Raw genomic sequence first — 20,319 nt, 5'->3', positions numbered from 1 at the left:
ACCTAATCCAGGTTCAAATTCAAGATCGGATCATGTTGCAGCCCATATGCCCATTAATCCAAATTCGAAGTGGGGGGAGAGAGAGAGAGAGGGAGAGAGCGCGCGTCGAAGGGCGGACCGGACCGGAGGAGAAGTGGCGAAATATAGTTTCGTTGGTAACCAGCGAAAGAGTAGTTTATCTGCCACACTTCGATAACTCCGCCTCTGCTGCAAGCAAAAGCCACTCCCCCTTAAACCATATTGATTCTGAGCCCCTTTTCATTTCTTTCTCAAATCTCTCCTCTCGTTTCTCGCCTGAAAAGTGAAACCAATCTCCCGACGTGCATCCAAGAATTAAGAAAAGAGAATGCAGGCTTTGATATCTCTCTCCACCGTTTCTCCTTCCTCACCCGCCGTTGCCAGATCCGATCGCGCAGTCGGATCATTCTCCACCAATGCTTCTAAGCCTTCAAGTTTCCGTTTCTGTGGCCTCAGAAGAGAGGCTTTGGGGTTATCTATTACAAAACCTCATGGTTCTAGTCGAGTTGCATTGTCACAGCGGAGGTTCTATAAGAAGTTCTCTGCTTCGTTGAAGGACAACGGAGTTCCTTCGAAAGGCTTTGACTACGATCTAGTCATAATTGGAGCTGGTGTCGGAGGTCACGGAGCTGCACTTCATGCCGTAGAGAAGGTTTTCTGCCTTGTTTCCTTGACTTGATCTTAGAATTAGAGCTTGTTAACGTTGGTTTAGCTCAGTCGGCAATGAAACTGGTTATTGGAAGCGCTAAGATCTATATATCGTTCATAGCGGATTTACTTTTGTGCTTCTTTGACATGAAAATGCAGAGTTTGTTGCTTTTGTTTAGTTGAATTGGCTGCGTAGTGACGAGCTAATATAGCATTTGAAATGTTGTTGTTAGTTACTTCATACCGAAAGCTTACTTTGATGCCTTGACTCTTAGTTATCTTACTTCATTTATTCCCCTTCTCTGTCTCTAATTTTGTAAGATCGGAACAAAGAAGAGGGCTTCCAAGATGGAAGTGAAGCTATTATTAGGAGAGATGTCATCACTAAGAATAATTGTTAGCTGATGAAGTGGAGTTTCAATCAGCGTGCTTAATGATTGTGGTTCCAGACCTCTAGTACTGCTGTTTCAACTTCCACTCGAATGACCTGCTTCTAATGGATAGGAACTGAGAACCTAATCGTGTATGGAATGGCTCTATTTCTATTTACCGAAAAATGAAAATGTTCGCCCTGGAAACGCTGTTTTTTTGTGTATTTACATGTGAACTTGCAAGATGCATTTGTAGTTTTAGACCTCCTCCGAAAGGTGTTCTGCATAGTATTCGCTAGAAGTACTGTCTTTGTAGAAATGTCAGGGAAACCATTTATCATGCGTCGATTTTCTATTATGGTTTACAATTGAGCATAGCAGATGCTATTGCATCTACACACACACACACAAAAAAAAAAGAAAAGAAAAGAAAAGAAAAGCAGAAGAATATTTCTGTTTCTCTCACTTATAAAAAAAAATATTTCTATCTCTCATAAACTGCTTTTTAGGATAATATTTTCTATCTTTACACTTGTCGCTAGGTGAATTTTTTTCCCTACATTGACTCAATATGGTTTGAATTGATTCCTTATTACTATCCGTGGAGTTAGTAATATACACTTGCTTAGTGCATTTTGAGTGGAATATCTATTTTTCTCTTTTGTTTCTTTTGTTCCTTCTCTGAGATTGACAAATAATGGCTGTAGGGGTTGAAAACGGCCATAATTGAGGGAGATGTGGTTGGAGGCACATGTGTAAATAGAGGTTGTGTTCCTTCTAAAGCTCTTCTTGCTGTGAGTGGTCGGATGCGTGAGCTTCAAAGCGAGCATCACTTGAAAGCTCTGGGTTTGCAGGTAATGTAGCAATCACTCTTTCCCCAGTGTTTATGCACCTAAAAGTTGAATTAACATGTGCAAACACAAATTATGTATCATATATTCCTTTCTTGGACAAAGTAATGATTGTTTAACCGTTTTTAAATGCATGCTGGTTTGTATTTTGTACACTTTGCAGTCTTGAGGTACATCCTAAGTGTCAGTTTCTTATTGCACAATTCTTTTTCTGCATTGCACTTTCTACTTGGCATTGCTTATGTCGTTCTAAAAATCCTAATACTTTTCAATATTCTGGGTGATCGAAAACTTTTAATTTCCGGATACAGAACTTCTTTTTGTAGTTTGTACAGGAAATATTTTTATATTTTCTTATGTTATCACCAACATATGCTTGCATTATGGCAGACAAACAAGCATTTTATTATTATTATTATTGTAATGTCACAGAGTAGCATATTGCAGTCTAAGAAAGTCCCAACTCTAAAACTTCATAGTTTAAAATTTTCTTTATTTATTGCTTCTTCTTTACCGTTCTTTTTAGCATGCATAATACACTTATGGAGCACTTTCAATTAACCAACTCTGTAGTTGCGGCACTCAGATCTGCTAGTCAGATCATGGTGCTTGAATTCCCGTATGTTCCTTGTTCAAGGTGTCTATGGTCCTCTCCTCTAGTGGCTACACAATATACTATCTGTGATCAAATTAAGTGAAACTATTTACTTCTTTCATATTTCCCTGACATCTTATAATTTCCACATAGGTTTCATCTTCTGGGTATGACAGACAGGGTGTAGCCGATCATGCAAATAATCTTGCTACAAAAATTCGTAATAACTTGACTAATTCACTGAAAGCTCTTGGTGTGGACATATTGTCAGGCGTTGGATCTATTTCGGTAAATAATAGCATGCTTTCATGTAGATTCTGTAAAATAGATATTTTTATTTATTGTAGACTGTTAGCCCATATTTGTACATTTTTTACCTTACACCTTTAGTTTATTGCATTACTTTAAATATAATTGCATGCTGGTTGTGATGTTGATACTGATGTAATGTGTGGATCTTTTTAGGGTCCACAAAAGGTGAAGTATGGAAAAGTTGGGTTCTCTGACCAAGTTATAACGGCAAAAGACATAATTATCGCTACTGGTTCTGTCCCCTTTGTGCCAAAAGGCATTGAAGTTGATGGTAAGTGCTGCTTTCAATGCTTATGTACTGTAAGATTACTGTAAGATTATTTGAACTTTTGCCTCAAAAAAGGTGCTTCTTTGCATCAAAGATCCTAAACATCAAGATTTTTTCTTTTTAATCAGCACCAGTAATCAAGGGGTGCGTCCCAGATCGTCCTCTCTATTGACCCCTTCCTAGCTCAAGTTTGCCATTACATTGCAGATCTCAGGACTCATCAGAATAAGCAATTCTTTTTTTCTTTTTTTTTTTTTTTTTGATAAGTAATCGAATTTTATTAAATAAAAATCACAAGTAAAAGGTTACATAGAACAAAGTCTCCACAATGAGGTGCAAGGTGCCGCCTCTGAACTATATCACGCAGCTTACAGTTGAGCCCAGAAGAACTGATTCCTATGTACCCTTTGTTTGGCTGGAAAATCTGCCATCCATTTGCTGATCTTTTTTCCCATTGAACTCTGACTGTCTCTTTCAGCCATCCTATAACCAGTTTAGAATCACCTTCAATTATCAAAGGTCCCACATCCAGATCCTTTGCAATCTCTACTTGTTTAAGTACAGCTTGGACTTCTGCATTAACGGAGTCTCCCTGACCAATAGGATCAGAAAATAAGGCTACAATCTGGCCCTCAGATTAGTTGACAAATTTTTTCTTCCTAAATGGAAAGTCCAAGGACCAGGAATCCTCTACTTTAGCTTGGATCCAACCCATTATCACTTGACAACTGGTCTCCACTATCAAGTCATTCCCTAGTCCTTAGAATACCAAAATACCTGTACAAGGGTGCAGTTGGATACTTGGATACTTCATTTTTTTAGTGTAAATTTTGTATTCAATGCTGTATCCAGCTGTGTCCTTGATGTATCCAGGTAACATAGGTCATTCCAGCCGGCGATTTAAAAGGTGACCTAGGCATGCAAGTGAGGTGCATTTCAAGGCCTCCACCTTGCTACGCCCAAGTGCAGCCCCTTAAAGGCATGTGAAGTGTGCCTAGTGCACTTTGTGCCTCAATTAAATTTTGTGCTTTTTGAGGCATGGTGGCTGTTTGCTAATGAAATTCTGTTACTGTTTCTCAGAAAAAAAAGGTAGAAACACTACTCGGCATATTAGGAATGGACATTAGCTATTTGAAGTAATGCAATTGGGAAAGAAATCAAGAGATCAAATGTTTGACATGCTTGTATATGTTTGATTTTATTTTTGCATTTTTACTTTGAATATGTTTTATATGTTATGTTTATGCGTTTTAATTTGACATAATAGACTTTTTAAAACATTTTGTTTAAAATTAAAGTGCATTTTTTAATTGATACTATTTTTAATATTTTTTGTTTATTTTGAATTTTAAGCATTTCTTGAATTTTTAAAAATCATGTGCTTCCTTCAAAAAGGCATATGCCTCGCCTTGCACCCTGCACTTTTAAAACACTGATTCCAGCCCAGAAAACGGGCTAGTTTTAGGACTTAGAACATAAAAAGAAGCTCAGGCCTTTAGGATATGCCTTCACCTCCCAAACTTGAGTAGCTTGGCATTGTATTTCCAACACAATATCTAAAGATACCACCAACCCCAGAAAGTATCTGGGTTACCAAGGCAGACCATCAAAATTCAATTTTATTCTTATCATCTTTGGGGCTCCTCAAATTTGGACTACCAGCTACCAAGTACTACACTCTCAAGTGGAATCTGTGGTTAGAAAAACTATATTTACTGAGTATCACATTTATGAAGGAAAGTTAGCAGGAAATGTGTGGTCCGGGGACTACAAGAACCACATAACAACTAGGGTCTATAATATCATTTTTTGGTATTAGGGTGTATAATGTTCTTGTGCCTCATTTTCAGAGGATTGCATCCCATCACTGCATGGATCACCTAGAATGGATTAACTAATAGCTGCAACAAACATTTTTAATTTGCATATTGGAAAATCTCAGCTAAAATTCCAAAGTCCCTTCTTGATGCCTCCTTGCTAAGGTGCATGGACTATGGACTATTGTCAATCTTAACTTTGATGACTTCCCCCTTTGTAGTTGTTCCTTGTCTGGTCTGGTGGTGCTGTGCTGTCTTGTGATTTTGTAGCTGTTGGGGGTTTATCTAAGGCATAGATTGTCACTGGTTTAATGTCTCGGGCCTTATTAAGCTAATGGTTTGGAGAGGATTGAGATTGAAGGGGCAAGAGATGAATTTGGAGATCCTTGGTGCCTTCACAAGTATGTTTGAGAGCTTGTGCTTTGGTGTCCAGATTGAATAGTATATTCTGCCAGGTCACCATACTCTTCTGATAACTTGTCCAAACCAAGGTCTTAAGACTGGAATTCTGGTAGGGTAATAAACTCAAATTTCTCTTTGGGGATTCTTTTGTAAATGGTATATTTTGCATCTTGATTAAAAAGATCCTTTAGGTTTCTCCATTTTGTTCTTTGTTGTCCATTATAGCCATCAGCTTTCATCTCGTGTAACTGTTGCCTTCTCCTTTTGCCATCTACTTTCTCTTTGATTGCTAATATACTTCGTTATTATCAATAAAAGAAAATTTAAAATCAATTTAACCGTATATTTTGCCTCTTGATTATGGCCAAAACCTTGGTATTTTTTTCAGTACTTCAGAGTGGATAATTTTCAAATTTCCTTTGTCTGTTTATAGGAGTACTGAATACCTTGGTAATGTCCGTGCAGGGAAGACTGTGATTACCAGTGACCATGCACTCAAGCTGGAGTTTGTTCCTGATTGGATTGCTATTGTAGGAAGTGGTTACATTGGTCTTGAATTTAGTGATGTGTATACAGCACTTGGAAGTGAGGTAGGGCCAATAATGGGTGACGATGTGTATACATCATCTGGAATGTTTTTATCAGTACATTTGGAACTTATGGCGGTAATAATCATAAACAATTACTTAGTTCTATCTTACGGTTTGAAGATATAAGCTCTTGCTTCTTCTCCTATTTATTAGTGGACACAAGTAATACCATTTCAAAGTGGTTTGCCTATACTTTATGGTTAGATTTTCATCCTTCTATTTTGTTTTTCTGTATAATTTCAGTACAGTACTTTTCTCTTCCCTGAAGTTTGATCAATATAATCATGGAGTTAGCTACACAGGTTACCTTTATTGAAGCACTAGATCAGCTTATGCCTGGCTTTGATCCTGAGATTGGGAAATTAGCTCAAAGAGTTCTCATAAATCCTCGGAAGATTGATTACCATACTGGTGTATTTGCGAGCAAGGTGCTTTCTGGTTCACAACTAGTACTTTTGAAATTCCTTAACTCTAAATAAGATAACAGAAGTATGCTATTTTTCTTTGGTGTTTTGCTATAGATCACTCCAGCAAAGGATGGAAAACCTGTCATTATTGAGCTTATTGATGCAAAGACAAAGGAACCAAGAGATACACTAGAGGTAATCTTCAATTACCTGACGTACATGGATATGACCATTGCTACCTGCAATTATCTCGTTCAACTCTTGCTCTTGCTTTGATCCTGGGGACACAGAAAGTAAAGGCAGTATAATAGCTTTTGGAGAAAATAAACAACAAATCTATCATATGATAACTGAGTATAGAAATACCAAAAAAATAAAGAAAAGGATTACTAAATAGTTAGATAATGCAAGAAAAACTAACTTATGAGTAGTGTTCTGTTGGCTGATTATATGTTGATCTAAACAAATTCTCAGTTTATACCGCTCCGATTTGCTTGCTCACTGAAGCTCCAAGAACCCCCTATTTGCTAAGCCCAGCCACTAGGCTTAAAAAGAAAAAAAAAAAAAACACATATTTTGAAAAGGTGCAGTGTGCACGCCTGGGCTGAAGCACAAGGCACACCAGGCATGCACCTTTTGAAAGTGCTGCATCTGGGGCCTTAAAATGCGCCTTGCCTCTGTGCCTGGGTGTGCCTTTTAAATCACTGACAAGAAGTGTCTATTGTTGGGCATTACAATGAACATGATATGCCCAATCCATGATATTAGCTTTTAACTACTCCAACAGAAAAAAAAAAGAGAAGAGATAGAAAGAGAAAAGTATCCTGGTCTCTAGACAACCCTATCGTGTTCATAACAAAAGTCTATTACACTGTTGCTGTAGGTTGATGCTGCACTTATTGCAACTGGAAGGGCGCCATATACAAAAGGTCTTGGCTTGGAGAATGTAAGTGCAATAGAATTCTATTGCAGATTTTTATCCAAACCCATTTGTAAAGGACAAGATTAATTGGTTTATAAACTTGGCTTATCTGCAGATTAATGTGGAGACACAACGTGGTTTTGTTCCTGTTGATGAGCGCATGAGAGTAATTGACAAGAATGGCAATCTGGTACTGCTACTACTACTACTACTACTACTACTACTACTGGAAGCCATTTCTAACATGGAAACCATGTTAGAAACCATTTCTAACATGAAGTTATATTAATCAGGTTCCCCATGTCTATTGCATTGGTGATGCAAATGGGAAAATGATGCTTGCTCATGCTGCAAGTGCACAAGGGATCTCTGGTAAACTCTGGTTATCTTCTGCAGTTACATAACTGCAAATGGTTATCTTTTCCAGGGAAAACGATGCTTGCTCATATCTTCTGCTTCCTCTCAATCAAGTATTAAGTATGTTTGCATTTACATATTTAACCATTTGAGCCCTTGCATTGTTCTCTGATAATAGTTGTTGAACAAGTCTCTGGAAAAGATCATGTGCTGAACCATTTGAGCATCCCTGCGGCCTGCTTCACTCACCCTGAAATCAGTTTTGTTGGTTTGACAGAGGTGAATTGCTAGCTTTCTAACTTTGCACTTTTGTTAACTTTTTTCAAAAAAAAAAATGCTAGCTTTCTAAATTTGCATTTTAGAATGCTTTTCGGTTTTGAATTCCCAACATACTGCATTATATAATCTTTTTCCTGTTTAGATAGCAGAGAAATTTCAATAGGAAATACATAGATAAACCGTTTCAACGTCAAAAACAACAAAAACTAGAGCAAACATATAATAACGGATTTGGAATTGTAACCAAGCATCACCCATTGGTTCTATACCCGATTCATAACTAGAATTCCCTAATCGGAGCCAAAACGCCAGAAATTAGAAATGGCAAAATAAGAATAAAACTTGATATTATTAGAAATGCCCATAAAATATCATATTCATGAAGCAGAAACGTAGATGCACTCCTATGAATGTGGAAAATATACCGAAGATGCATTTCCTTGGTTTTAATGCAATGTTTATTCAATTCATTCCTTCTGTTATCACATCACAGATTCACAGTATCAAACAGTTATGTTAAACATGTACTTATGTTGTTAGTAAGGCATTTGTTAAGCACATTTCATCTGTTAGTCTACACCCTATAGTGTGGTAACCATTCATGTTGGCTCCAATCAGTTTATATTGAGTTCTTTCATTCATACAAGAAATTGCATCTTCTAAAAGAAAAGTCTTTATTGAAAATAAGTTATTTACACCCTTCTATCTCCTTTATAATTGTTAGATAAAACCAGTACTTAAAGAGGATCCTATTTAAAGTAAAATTACTAGAATCACAAGTTACTTGCCTGTATTTTGTCTCTAAACTAGTATATAGTTTTGCACTGCCTTGGACTTGAAGAGGCAAATGTGGTGATACGCACCACACTAATAACCCCCTCCCCATAGTTGGTTGCGGGAATCGAATCCACGTCTTTTCAAGATGTGTAGTTTCAGGAACTCAAAATCAAGATCAAAGATTTACAGTACAAGTGAAAGAAATGGTATAAAGAAAGAAACTAGAAAATAAACAGTAATTCTTGAAGAATGGTTGGAGTTCTCACCATCAAGAATATATGAAGCCTTCTACAGCAAAAAACATGCTTGTACATAAAACTAAAAGAACTCCTTAGAAAGAAAAATAAATCCTATAATGGACAGAAGTATTTTAGTTATAAACTCTCAAAGGTTTATTGTATAGGAACTATATGAAAATTGAGATGTTTAAGCATGTTTTATGGGGAAAAAGCTTGAGGCTTGCCATAGATTGGCATGCTTGTAATTGATTTAACATCTTTGACTTTTCTTTTTCTTTTTGTGTCTTGCATATATAACTTAACATTATCATGTATTCAACGCTCTTGCCTTCTATTGCTAGTTTGTTGGAATATGAGATTTTCTTAGACCATTTGTTTTTATTATCTAGTCTCAATCTGAATAAGAAAATGTGAAGTTTTGCAGCCTCAAGCAAGGGAGAGAGCAGAAAAGGAAGGTTATGAAATAAGTATTGCCAAGACAAGTTTTAAGGCTAATACAAAGGCCCTAGCGGAGAATGAAGGAGAAGGGCTTGCTAAGGTGAGATCTTTCTGAAATTTTGTCTTCTTTATTTATTACTCATGTGCAGAAGCAATATGGCAGGTATTATGTGATGGTTGCATTCTTTATGAAATTATTTGAATTGTAGATGGAGATAATTAAATTTGCATGGATAAGAATATTTCTAGGTCAATTGATATTTTTTTGATGGATAACTGTAAGTACTTTTATTAAATGTGGAAAAGAATTAAAAGAATGTGTGCCTTGCACACCATGAGAACTAAGGTCAATGTCTGCTGCCTACTGTTCTGTTTACAACTCTAATAGTTTTCTTTTAACAGTCTATCTCCCATCGGATATTTCCCCCAGAAAATCTGATTCCTTTGTGCTTCTTGTTTAGCTAGTGTATCAGCTATTCATCTATCCCATTAACTGATCAGTGAACCCAATGGAAGGTTGCATTTAGGTCCTCAGCCAGCTGCTTTACTTCCCTGGTTAGGTGGAAATGTTGCCAAGGCCCAAGACTATTATCTTGAAACCACCCAATCACCGCTCTTGAGTTGCCTTCCACCACAATATTTCTGTACTGAAGAGTGCTTCACAACCCTCATTGCTTGGTAGTGCTAATTGCCCTCTTCTACTGGTTCCAAGTAGGTGGTCAAAATATGTTCATTACCGTAGCTAAAACTCCTCCAAGACCTGACACCTGACCCAGAGGTTCATAACTTTCCAAAAATTCTTTTGGAAGGCTATTTTTTTTAATCTTGATTGTCTACTTGATGCAACTGTGGTAATAAATCTGAGGCCATACACAATTGTGTGTGCTATTTGAGGCGAACAAGAATCAGACCATGCAGAGGCAAAAATGAAAATAAGAAAGAAGAAAGACTGTTTGCCATACAGAAGGTTACAGCCATTATATAGTTCTTAAAAACCACCTGGGATCATGTGGGTCCCATGAATTCCTTCAGTTTGAGACACACTAGAATTCAATATAATTCAAGTCTCAAAAGTGAATAAAGAAAAAACAAAGAATTGGAGAGAGGAGGTCGACCTTCTTGAATGGAAAATGCTTTGTATTCAATAATAATAATAATGATGATAATGGGGTGTTATGAGTTAAATCATTTTTTTATCCTTAGTTCCTTGCTATCAATCAAGGTTCAAAATATTGATACACCCAATACGCCTATCGATAGCTTTTTTTATTAATTTTTTAGTTAGTTAGTTTTTTTTTTTTTTTTTTCCGAATCTGGTTCAGAGGGGCCGGTTTAAGGTCTGCCCACCCTCTGAACTGGTCAAGACCCCAAAACACCCCCTGTAGGGGCATATTGGGAAGTCCCTGATATGGCCCGATACATATCGATATTTGAACCTTGCTATCAATAATAATAACAGCACTAACAATAATAATTGAAATTGTCCTTGTATTCTTTTATACGTGTTAGCATAGAAAGAATCCTGTTGAGACCATAATTAATAGATAGATATTGCTTTTGCGCAGAACTGTAAAGTTCTACAACTATCTTCCTCATTTTCAGGGGTCTCAATGGAGTTACTAGTTACCTTAATGATTTCAGGAATTGTTTGTTTAATTTTTATTGTATACATATCTGCACCATTATTATTACCATCATCATCATCATCAACTTGTTTTCTGTTCTTTCCATTGGTCCAGATTAAGGTAGTTCAACACAGAATAAGACCTCCCTACTTTTTATGCAGTTGATTTACAGGCCCGACAATGGGGAGATTCTTGGGGTTCATATTTTTGGGATTCATGCTGCAGACCTCATTCATGAAGCATCTAATGCAATAACCTTGGGAACGCGTATTCAGGTAATTTCTGCTTTAAATTATTTTGAGTTGCATTAACCAAGAAGTCTTGAATGGGGCTTTGTAACATGTTGGATTAAGCAACATCATACCAATGTTTTCTTTATTCTTTCTTTTTAATTTATTTCTTGGGGGGAGGTGCTGGGGTGCTAAACAACCCACCAACTATGTTAACAAAACACACACAAAAAGATATCAATGTTGGATTGAAATCCTTCACGAGAGAGGAATAAGAGGACCTGATGGTATCTCGTGAACAGTTGTACAAAAAGAAGCTGAAAAATACTGGATGATGCTCACCAAAAACTAAAAACGAAACATGTCTGCAGTAACTCATCAATCAAACAAACAAACAACAACAATAGATTTCTTCTATGCTTACAAACTGACACAAATTTTCAGTGGAATTCTGCTTAGTCAGTGTCATGGAATAACTCCCTTAATATGATTCCCCTTACATTAAGGCATCAACCAAGCCAAATGGTTTCGTGAGATTTACTCTATTAGTTCTATAACATGATTTCTATCTGTACCTACATTATTTGCCATTCCTGTAATTTGCAAGTAATTTTAGTTTAAATATGAGCTACCATTGACGTTGCTCACCAAAAAAGGCTACCGTAATGTTAAAATGCTAGACTCAACTTCTGGTGTATCTCATCTTTCTTCAAATATTTCCCTTGTACGGGCCAAGTAGTCTCTCCTTTTCTAAATGAGTGTTAAGTCATCTCATGGATCATGGTTGTAAGTGTTTGCTTCTTTTCTACCACTCAGGACATAAAGTTCGCTGTTCATGCACATCCAACTTTGTCCGAAGTGCTTGATGAACTGTTTAAATTGGCCAAGGTATTTTTCTGACTTTGTTGACCAAGACTGCTTCTATATTGTAACTGTTTAAATTGTTGCAGTTAATAATAGTTTCACTCTAAAGGCTTGAAAGAATGGAACAGATGAGATGCTAAACATCCAAATGCGTGGACAATCTCCCAAATGGTGCCACCTAATGTGTTTACATAGGATGATTCCAGGGTGGAAGGCGTCCTCCCACACTCTAGATATTTCCTTATTGGTTTAATGAGTTCATAAAATCTTTCTATAGCAGAATAAATAGCTTGTCTTCATCGTGTCCTTGTTTTTTGCCTATCCAATTGCCAAGTTTCTATATATTGAAGAAACCATTCCCTGTTTAAGGGGAATGAAAGAAGTCTTTATTGTTTCCCCCTTTTCAATATTCTTTCCGTTTTTTTTCTGGGGCAGGTTAACTCTAGTGTTTCTAGTCCAGTCAATGAGCCAGTGGCAGTTTAAAGATTCCCAAAATTTGTTATAAGTTTGTGAAGAAGCTTCATTGTAATAGGGGGCCTCTGGAAGCTGCGTATCCTCTCATAAGAGACCAGCGCAAGTGCAACAGCACGAAAGGTGTAGCAACTCTCGCCAACATTGCAAGAAGAACGAGATTACAATTTTGTCGATCTTAGTAAGTGGTTACCATGTTGTATTTGACTATCTTTTAATGGTTATTAAATTATGCAACGTTGTGATCAAATTCTTATTTAATCTTATTAATATTTAGTAATCCCTTGTAGACATTTTATTGTCCAGTTCAAAGACCGTATAGTAATCTCTCTGAACTATTTGCAATAGAATTTACCCTTGCCTCAACTTTTGTAAACTAGCAAAAGGGCCCGTAACGTTGGGGAAATAGTGCTTTTCAAAAAGGAATTCAACATGACCAGGTGTGGGCCTGTAAAACCATGGTTGGACCTGGATCAATTGCATAAACCGAAGCCCAGCCTAGGACGATTTAGATCCAGAGTAAGTATATGGAACGGCAATGGAAACAACAAATTCAACTCAGGCAAAATCTATAAGAATTCTGGTTGTTTTTGAATTCAATTTAAATATTGAGTTTGAACGTGCTAAGATTTGGTTCTGGATTTACGGTTCAGCGAGAGAAAGAGTGCAGAAAAGTTGATTTGCCTGAAGTTTTGACTAGTCATTATACAAGGGGTTTCAAGTGGGAATGATGGCCAGCTATATTTATACCTGCACCTTTTGGGAATGGACATTGAGGATTTTTGTATCCATCACTAATCTCTTTCAATAGGAATATTGGAGTGAAAAGTGGAAGGGAAAAAGGAGACTGACTTGCAGAAGGATGAAGAAACGAGGACATTGGAAGGAGGATGCTAAATTGCCAGGTTAAATGCAAAGGAAAAAAAGAAAAATATTGGTCAGACCGAAATTCTTCACTGGTGTGATCTCAACCGATTTTTTGTCAAAATACTGCACATTGGGAATATCTCCCATACGTGTATATTATGGGTTCATTTAATTGCCAGTTGAATTGGAATCAAAATCCCCTAGAATGAGAACTGAAATTGTCTATCCCCCTACCCCGCTTTTGTTTAGAGGAATCAAATTCGGACTTTAAGATATGCACGATTCCCAAGGAGGGTTGTGTTGGGTAAAGAGAGGATTTGGAGGGCTTTTAAGTCAGCCTTTTTTTTTTGGATAAATTGCCTCCCCTTAAGTTTTTGACTGTTGCTGAAAACTCTGAAATTTGTGACACGATTGCAAGTGTATAGTTGATACAAAATGTCCAAAACACTCATGCTGTTATTTTTTATTAAAATGTTTATTTTCTACCCAAGCCCTTCTAATATCTTTTTTGATTGATTTTTTTCTTCATACTTGTCCTTCACATCAATCACTCAAAGGTAAAATTACAACTTTATACACTTTTGTTCATAAAGTATTGTTTTTACTGTAGAAACCACTCAATAGTAACTGCATGGGTATTTTGGACCATTTTCATGCCTCTTGTTAAAGGATTTTAACAAATGGCTCCAACTTGCAACTGTAAAAAGTCCAGACAAGGTAACTGCAATTACTAAACTTCAGGGGAGGTTTGAGCAACAGTGAAAAACTTCAGGGAATAGGGGAATGCCATTCAGCTAGGAATGAAAATCAGAATTTCATTCCATCCATGATCCAACCAAACAGCTAAAATCATAATGGGCCGTTTCAATTCTGATTCTATTCTCCTTGTCATAGGAGTTGGAATCCAGAACTTCAAAGTTTAAATAATAGACATTGGGCACATGTGAAATCTTAAGGGCAGAAGAATTAGCAGCCAAAAATGCTATTAGAATGGCTTTAGACTTCAAAGACAATGATATCATCATGGAAGGAGATTCCGAAATAATTGTCGAAGCCTTGAAACTCAGAGGCTCAGACGACATACCACATGGAGTATTGAGAAGATTAGGAAGCTAATTAATATAAGTGGCAAGATCATTAGAATTAATCATGTTCTTTCCGAAACTAATTTGTTTTGCTGATTTCATTACTAGTGATGGATCCACTAGTTGCAATAATGGTCAAGCAGTGATTGAGAGAATCAGGCCCTGGGATCTAAGGGTCAGCTCTACCTCTCGCCTTTGTTAGAGACTTCCGATGTACCAAAAAAGCACCGTTGCTCTCACCCTGCAAGTATTTAAGTATTTACCCGGGTAGAAAAGCATCGTAGCTCTCACCCTGTTGACTTTAGCAACCAGAAAAGGATTTATTAGATTTATTTGGAAGCGATGCAGCTCAATGTTGCTTTCTAAATTCTTATGAGGAACCAACCCAGGGCTGACTCGGTGTGTTAATTGGTATGTTCCAGTGTTGACATAGAATCAAATCCCACAACCAGCAATTTAATAAAAAATGGGGCAAGGGGGAAATTATTAATGTCAGGGCTGACTCGGTGTGTTAATTGGTTTGTTCCAGTGTTGACATAAAATCAAATCCCACAACCAGCAATTTAGTAAAAAATGGGGCAAGGGGGAAATTATTAATGGTGAATACCAAAAAAAAATTCGTATGAGGGATTATATTTTGTTTCCTATAATTGGTGCAATTACGATCAACACCCCTCTTGTATTGCTCGGCGCTGAATGCTGATCCATAGGGGATAGGCCTTAAACCACAGGGCGAGCCAGCCTAGGGTGTGTTGCCCGTACTTGGCATGGCGTGGCACTGTGGCACACGGTACATGGCCCACATTACACCAGGTTGGGGAGCCAGCCTAACCTCTGTTTAGCAGTTAGAATCGGAATTGAAATCCTAGGAATCGTAATCAAAATGGTTTATTTACATAGTCTATTAGGTTCAAATAGGAGTCGAAATGAAAACTGGACTCAGCTGGAACGAGATTTCATTCCCAAATTTGGGAATGATCATTCACTCAAATGGAGGAATGCCATTCACCCAAATTCTGTCCAACCAATCAAATTGGAATCAAAATAGCGAATTCCAATTCCAGACCCCTACTCCTGCAAACGGACCTCATTTTCTTCTGGGTGAAAGAAATTCCTTGATCCTCAACCGAAAAACAGAAACATAACACACAACAAAAGAGAACAAAAAAAAAATACAAACCTCGATGGACAGACTTCCAGCCCATAATCGAGGCCACCACACTGAACTTACACCGAATTTCACATCATTAAACAGACCCTTTTCTTACAACTACTATCAAAGATCAAGGCATCATACTAACCATTGCCTGAAATATGGTGCCACGTACCCAACAAGGTTGGGAGTTGGGACCCGATACTCCTAACCAAAATTTCCAGTAAATTTGAAACTATAATGAATTGCTGAATTGTCACTCATGATGAAATGGTAGAAGAATAGCAATCAAACACAGCTAAAGACATTCAGTAATGATTCAAATCTTCGTCGGGTAATTCTGGAAACAAATTCTTACCACCACAGGCTTTGTAAAGCTCTTCAAGGTCATCTTTAGACTGAGAGAGTTGCAGATGTTTTAATGTTGCTAATCATATAGTATCTCAAATTATATCGAAGACTAAGAGAGCAAAGAGTTTAGACTCAGGGTGGGCTAATGATCAGGCGGATTAGTATTTTGATGAATGGATTTCTTTGGCAGAAAAAAATAGTATTCAAGTATAATCAGAAGCAAGATTACCGGCCAGAGCTGATAGAGGGGCATGTGGTGGAGAGACGAACAAGATCCACCATTCCCACACCAGCATGCACGCAAACGCAGAGACGAGGGATATAATAAAGTTGTCTAACGAATGAAATAACGAAGACTAAGCTCGTTCTATATTCAGTTGCAACCCAGGAAGGACTATCCAACAGAACACCTTGAAACGTATATGTTCAGATAGTAAAAGCCATTGATCACTTCAATCAAAAAACAACATTCAGGGTGTCAATACTACTTGCAAGTAAAATGTAACCAATAACAATAGGAGATCTACCATCTCATGAACAGATGGAATCAGTCCATCGCCATGAAACCATCTTTCCGGGGGGGATATATTTAGGAAAAAACAGAAACCTAGATTTTGAAAGAAACCCTAATTAAAATAGCCCTCATGCCTCCATGGCTGTGTTTACTCTTCGCCCTCGCTCCCTGATCCCCCGCTCTTTTTGTTGTGCTTCCTCGCGTACCTTTGGTTCCTCAAAAACTTCGGATCCATCTGTTGCAATGCAAATAGATAAACATGAAAACCATGAAACACACCAAAGAAGAGCTTATAAACAGTAAGACCCAGACAACGGAAATTTTAAAACATAAAATATCATACCCCCTTGGTGGAAGTGTGTCTGTGTTTCCTTGGCTTCTTGATCCCATTCTTATGGGCCTTAAAGGACTGATTGTGAGCTGTGTGGTTCTTCGATTTCGCCATGTCTCTGAATACAAAATCAAAAGATTTATTAAGATAATTCACAAATTAAGAGTCAATTTCTGATTTCCGAGCAGCATTTAGAGAACGTGAAGATGCCCATACCCGAGGAAGAGAGAAGCAGGCCTTCTCGCAACTCTTCTAGGGTTAGGGTTTCGGCAGTGAAGAAGAACAATCTATGTTTCGCGAAATACGATTTATACGGTTGTCCAAAACCCTATCTCTTATAGCATTTCGAATGACGAAAACAACCCTACTTGGGGTAACTTAACTATTACCCTTATACCTGGTACATCCCCTGCGGGCTGCGGTTTCATTAAAATACCCTCGGGGTAATGGATAACTTTTTTTTCTTATTATATGAGATTAAAGGTGGGCATGAAAAGTTAGAAAGGGAGTAGGTTCTTGTAACAAAAATCAAATAAAAATTTAAATGTTATAAAAATATCTTTTTGATATTAATAAATAATGGCATTTTAATTTTTACCAATTGCAATATATATTTTAGATGTAAAATATATTTTATTATAAAATCATTTTTTTAATAATAATTACAACTACATCATAATTAAATTTTGATGGAAGAAGGGTATTGGGGGGGGGGGGGATATCCATACACTATCACAACAATATGCCCCGGCCAAAAAGTGAAAAAAAAATTGGATAATTTAGAGATAGGGTTTCAAAATGGGTTCTATACATGGTTTTTGAACCGCCATTGATCTAGACGATCGAACCGTTTGGTCTAGGAATAGTCCAAGCAACCAGTTCTGTTTTACTCCAAATATGGTCCCTAACAAAAAACCATTGAATTGGTGAATGGCCTATTGACTAAAGTGGTCAAATTGTAGACATATTCGGCCCCTTCGGTGGTTATTGGTCGTTTCTTATTTAATTTTTTTTTTTTGTCAAAATGGGTTATCAATTTGAATTAGACAATTGAATCATTGACCCCAAAACCAATGGCTATAATGGTTCTAGTTCCAGATTGTTTTTTAAAACATTAGTTCAATATATTCTACTATCATAAATTTCCCAAATAGCCATCTTATATTTAGGCCTCATTCATTTTGTGGGAAGTGGATGTAGGTAAGTTGGTGGGCCCCATGAAAAAAAATAAATCTGCATTTGTATTTTAGTATTAGTGGCCTAGTGGATTCTACAGAAAAAGAATGATTCTTGAATGCCTCATTTACTTGGGCAAGGACTATCCTCCTTAGATAGGGTAAATAACTTACCCATCGATGCAATAATTCATGGCATGTATTAGGGATATCTTCCTATAAATGACAAATGAGATATTCCCAATATGCAAATATAATGTCCCATTGGTAGGGATGTGGGAACAACTTGTGGGTAGAACATTTGAGCTTAATTGTTTTAAATAAAGACCCTTAATTCTTGAGCTTTGCTGCCTAACCCACTAATAGATTAAACTGTGAAAGTAAAATTATTAAATTACCCATTCAATACTCTCTAGACTAATAGACAAAAACAACAAATATCATAATGATGAACCATTCTTAATCACAAAATCATTATCAAAGCATTGATGAATTGATCATTTTCAAGACACTCCTAAGATGAACTTTGTTGAAAGAAAGTCGAAAACATGTGAGAACCATTATTTTAGAAAAATGAGTTAAAAAGATAAAGCAGTCTTATAAATTATAATATAGGAAAATTTATGATTTGTTCCTCTCACAATTGGGTTTATAAATGTATGGTCCCAAACCCTATCTATGCTGCAACACACCCCTTTATAGTAAAAAATTATGAGGTTCTTCATGTGATAGTTTAATCAACGTATTTATAAATAACTCACAATACATGCCATATTTCCAAATAACTCGCTCAAAGTCATTCCACTTATCAATTCCAAACAGTCACTTTCTACCCAAAAGGAAACTCACACCTAATACCAACGAGGCAATGAACCATCTACATAATCTTAAAAAATATATATACTTTTAGGAGTAATCTTCAATTTCCATATTTTCATCACTCAGTCTTAAGCCACATTTCAACCATTCTCTAATACAAAACTCTTTTATAGTGAAGACACCCTTCTCAAAGATAGTCCAAATTACCATATTAGCTGATCTGCTTTAAAACGTGAGTATTGACTATTGAACACATTTTGAACTACAAAATCTGAGAAAATCTCATTCAACTTATTAGCAATCAAAAAATCTTTAATAGACAAAGACACTTGATTCTTCTTTGGAGGACCAAATAAGGGCATTATAGGTTATACCCACCATTGGATACGATGCAAAGTAAATTCCATATGTTAATCTCAGAAATTTTCTTAATTTGAACAGCAATTTCATCATACAAATTTGTTATTGCCTTTTCCAATGGCTTTTCAATCATGAGAAGCGTTGACACCCGATCATTATTTGCAAGACATCTAGTCTTAAGGCTCATTTTGGAAGGAGTGCAAATACAAATATGTAAAGTATAAAACATTGTATTTTGCATTATTTTATATGTATTTGCACTCTATAATAGGGGTGAATAAATCCAAATTTTAAAAACCGAATTAAAATTGAATTAGAGGAAAACTGAAATAACTAAAACAGAAATTTTTGATTCTGTTAAAACTGAATTTCAAAAATATATATACTATATTATATATTATATATCATAACATATAATATATAAATATATATTATGAGATCATATTTTATTATATTTTATATTAATATATATATTATATTAAATATAACATGTTATATATTATATATTATATATTATATATTACATGCTATATAGCAAAGTTTGGTTAATTCAGTTTTCTCGGTTAATCGAATTTCTAATTCTAAAAATCAAAACTGAAACTGAAATATTTAAAAACCAAAAAAAAAAACAAACAAACCGAATTAACCAAACTAAAAGAATCGAAACCAAAATTTTCGATTCAATTTTTTGGTTTTAATCAAATAAAGCTCACCCCTGCTCTATATATTTGTATTTTGTACTCCTCAAAACTGAGCCTAAGTAATTTAACCCAAAGGGTATCATCTTCATTCAAATATCTACAAGCCATTTTATCAACAATAATTCAACCCCTGTTATGGGTCCTATGTATTTTACCATTAGTGTGGGGCATTACTATTGGTTCCACAGCTCGCTACACAGCTAAAGTATTCTGTTAATCTGAATTCATGAGTCACAATTAAGGCAACCCATTGACATCTATACACATGTCGAGGCCTCTTCAAAATGAAAATGACTATGGAGGTTTGGGTGTGAAGTGAAGGAAAAAACGATAAGGGAAAATTCCACTTTAGTACCCTGAACTTTGGGGGTAGTGTCAAGTTAGTATCCAAACTTTCAAATGTTTCATTGCTGTACTCAAACTTTCAAAAAGTGTCAAGTTAGTCCCTGCCTTTAACTGATTTCCAATTATCTGATCACGTA

The 20,319-nt window shown here is 36.3% G+C and overlaps 2 protein-coding genes across 5 annotated transcripts; one reads left to right on the top strand and one right to left on the bottom strand.

The window, feature by feature from the left end:
- LOC148867693 (dihydrolipoyl dehydrogenase 2, chloroplastic-like) lies at nt 1-12,774 on the top strand. Of its 4 annotated transcripts, none has more exons than XM_088975556.1 (15): nt 1-670; nt 1,745-1,891; nt 2,637-2,771; nt 2,949-3,066; nt 5,748-5,872; nt 6,175-6,300; nt 6,394-6,474; nt 7,163-7,225; nt 7,317-7,391; nt 7,495-7,573; nt 7,737-7,837; nt 9,278-9,391; nt 11,078-11,191; nt 11,963-12,034; nt 12,446-12,774. In XM_088975556.1, exons 1-15 carry the CDS (start codon nt 347-349, stop codon nt 12,491-12,493), a joined length of 1,722 nt encoding a protein of 573 aa, XP_088831682.1. In that variant the 5' UTR covers nt 1-346; the 3' UTR covers nt 12,494-12,774. The 4 variants fall into 4 exon arrangements, 2 of the variants coding, with proteins under 2 accessions (XP_088831682.1, XP_088831681.1); XR_016109358.1 differs by having other exon boundaries at nt 89-670; nt 9,270-9,391; nt 12,543-12,774; XR_016109357.1 differs by having other exon boundaries at nt 89-670; nt 9,270-9,391.
- A 3,586-nt stretch (nt 12,775-16,360) lies between these two features.
- Nucleotides 16,361-17,064, bottom strand: LOC148867692 (large ribosomal subunit protein eL29z-like). The gene is made up of 3 exons (XM_088975554.1): nt 16,999-17,064; nt 16,795-16,900; nt 16,361-16,686 (listed from the first exon to the last, which is right to left on the bottom strand). Exons 2-3 carry the CDS (start codon nt 16,894-16,896, stop codon nt 16,600-16,602), a joined length of 189 nt encoding a protein of 62 aa, XP_088831680.1. The 5' UTR covers nt 16,897-16,900; nt 16,999-17,064; the 3' UTR covers nt 16,361-16,599.
- Between the last annotated feature and the right edge of the window lie 3,255 nt (nt 17,065-20,319).

Source organism: Nelumbo lutea, chromosome 3 (assembly GCF_056320005.1).
Source record: "Nelumbo lutea isolate HS-2025 chromosome 3, American lotus-T2T, whole genome shotgun sequence".
Taxonomy (NCBI): domain Eukaryota; kingdom Viridiplantae; phylum Streptophyta; class Magnoliopsida; order Proteales; family Nelumbonaceae; genus Nelumbo; species Nelumbo lutea.
This window is presented reverse-complemented; position numbering and strand designations above follow the sequence as displayed.

What these genes read in the sequence shown, in the direction of transcription:
- LOC148867693 (XM_088975555.1), top strand. Translation starts at nt 347, where the DNA reads ATGCAGGCTTTGATATCTCTCTCCACCGTTTCTCCTTCCTCACCCGCC. An exon ending in CTGGTGTATTTGCGAGCAAG is followed by an intron (nt 6,301 to 6,393) that starts GTGCTTTCTGGT and finishes GTTTTGCTATAG; the next exon opens with ATCACTCCAGCAAAGGATGG. An exon ending in AAGGAGAAGGGCTTGCTAAG is followed by an intron (nt 9,392 to 11,077) that starts GTGAGATCTTTC and finishes CTTTTTATGCAG; the next exon opens with TTGATTTACAGGCCCGACAA.
- LOC148867692 (XM_088975554.1), bottom strand. Translation starts at nt 16,896, where the DNA reads ATGGCGAAATCGAAGAACCACACAGCTCACAATCAGTCCTTTAAGGCC. An exon ending in GACACACTTCCACCAAGGGG is followed by an intron (nt 16,687 to 16,794) that starts GTATGATATTTT and finishes GCATTGCAACAG; the next exon opens with ATGGATCCGAAGTTTTTGAG.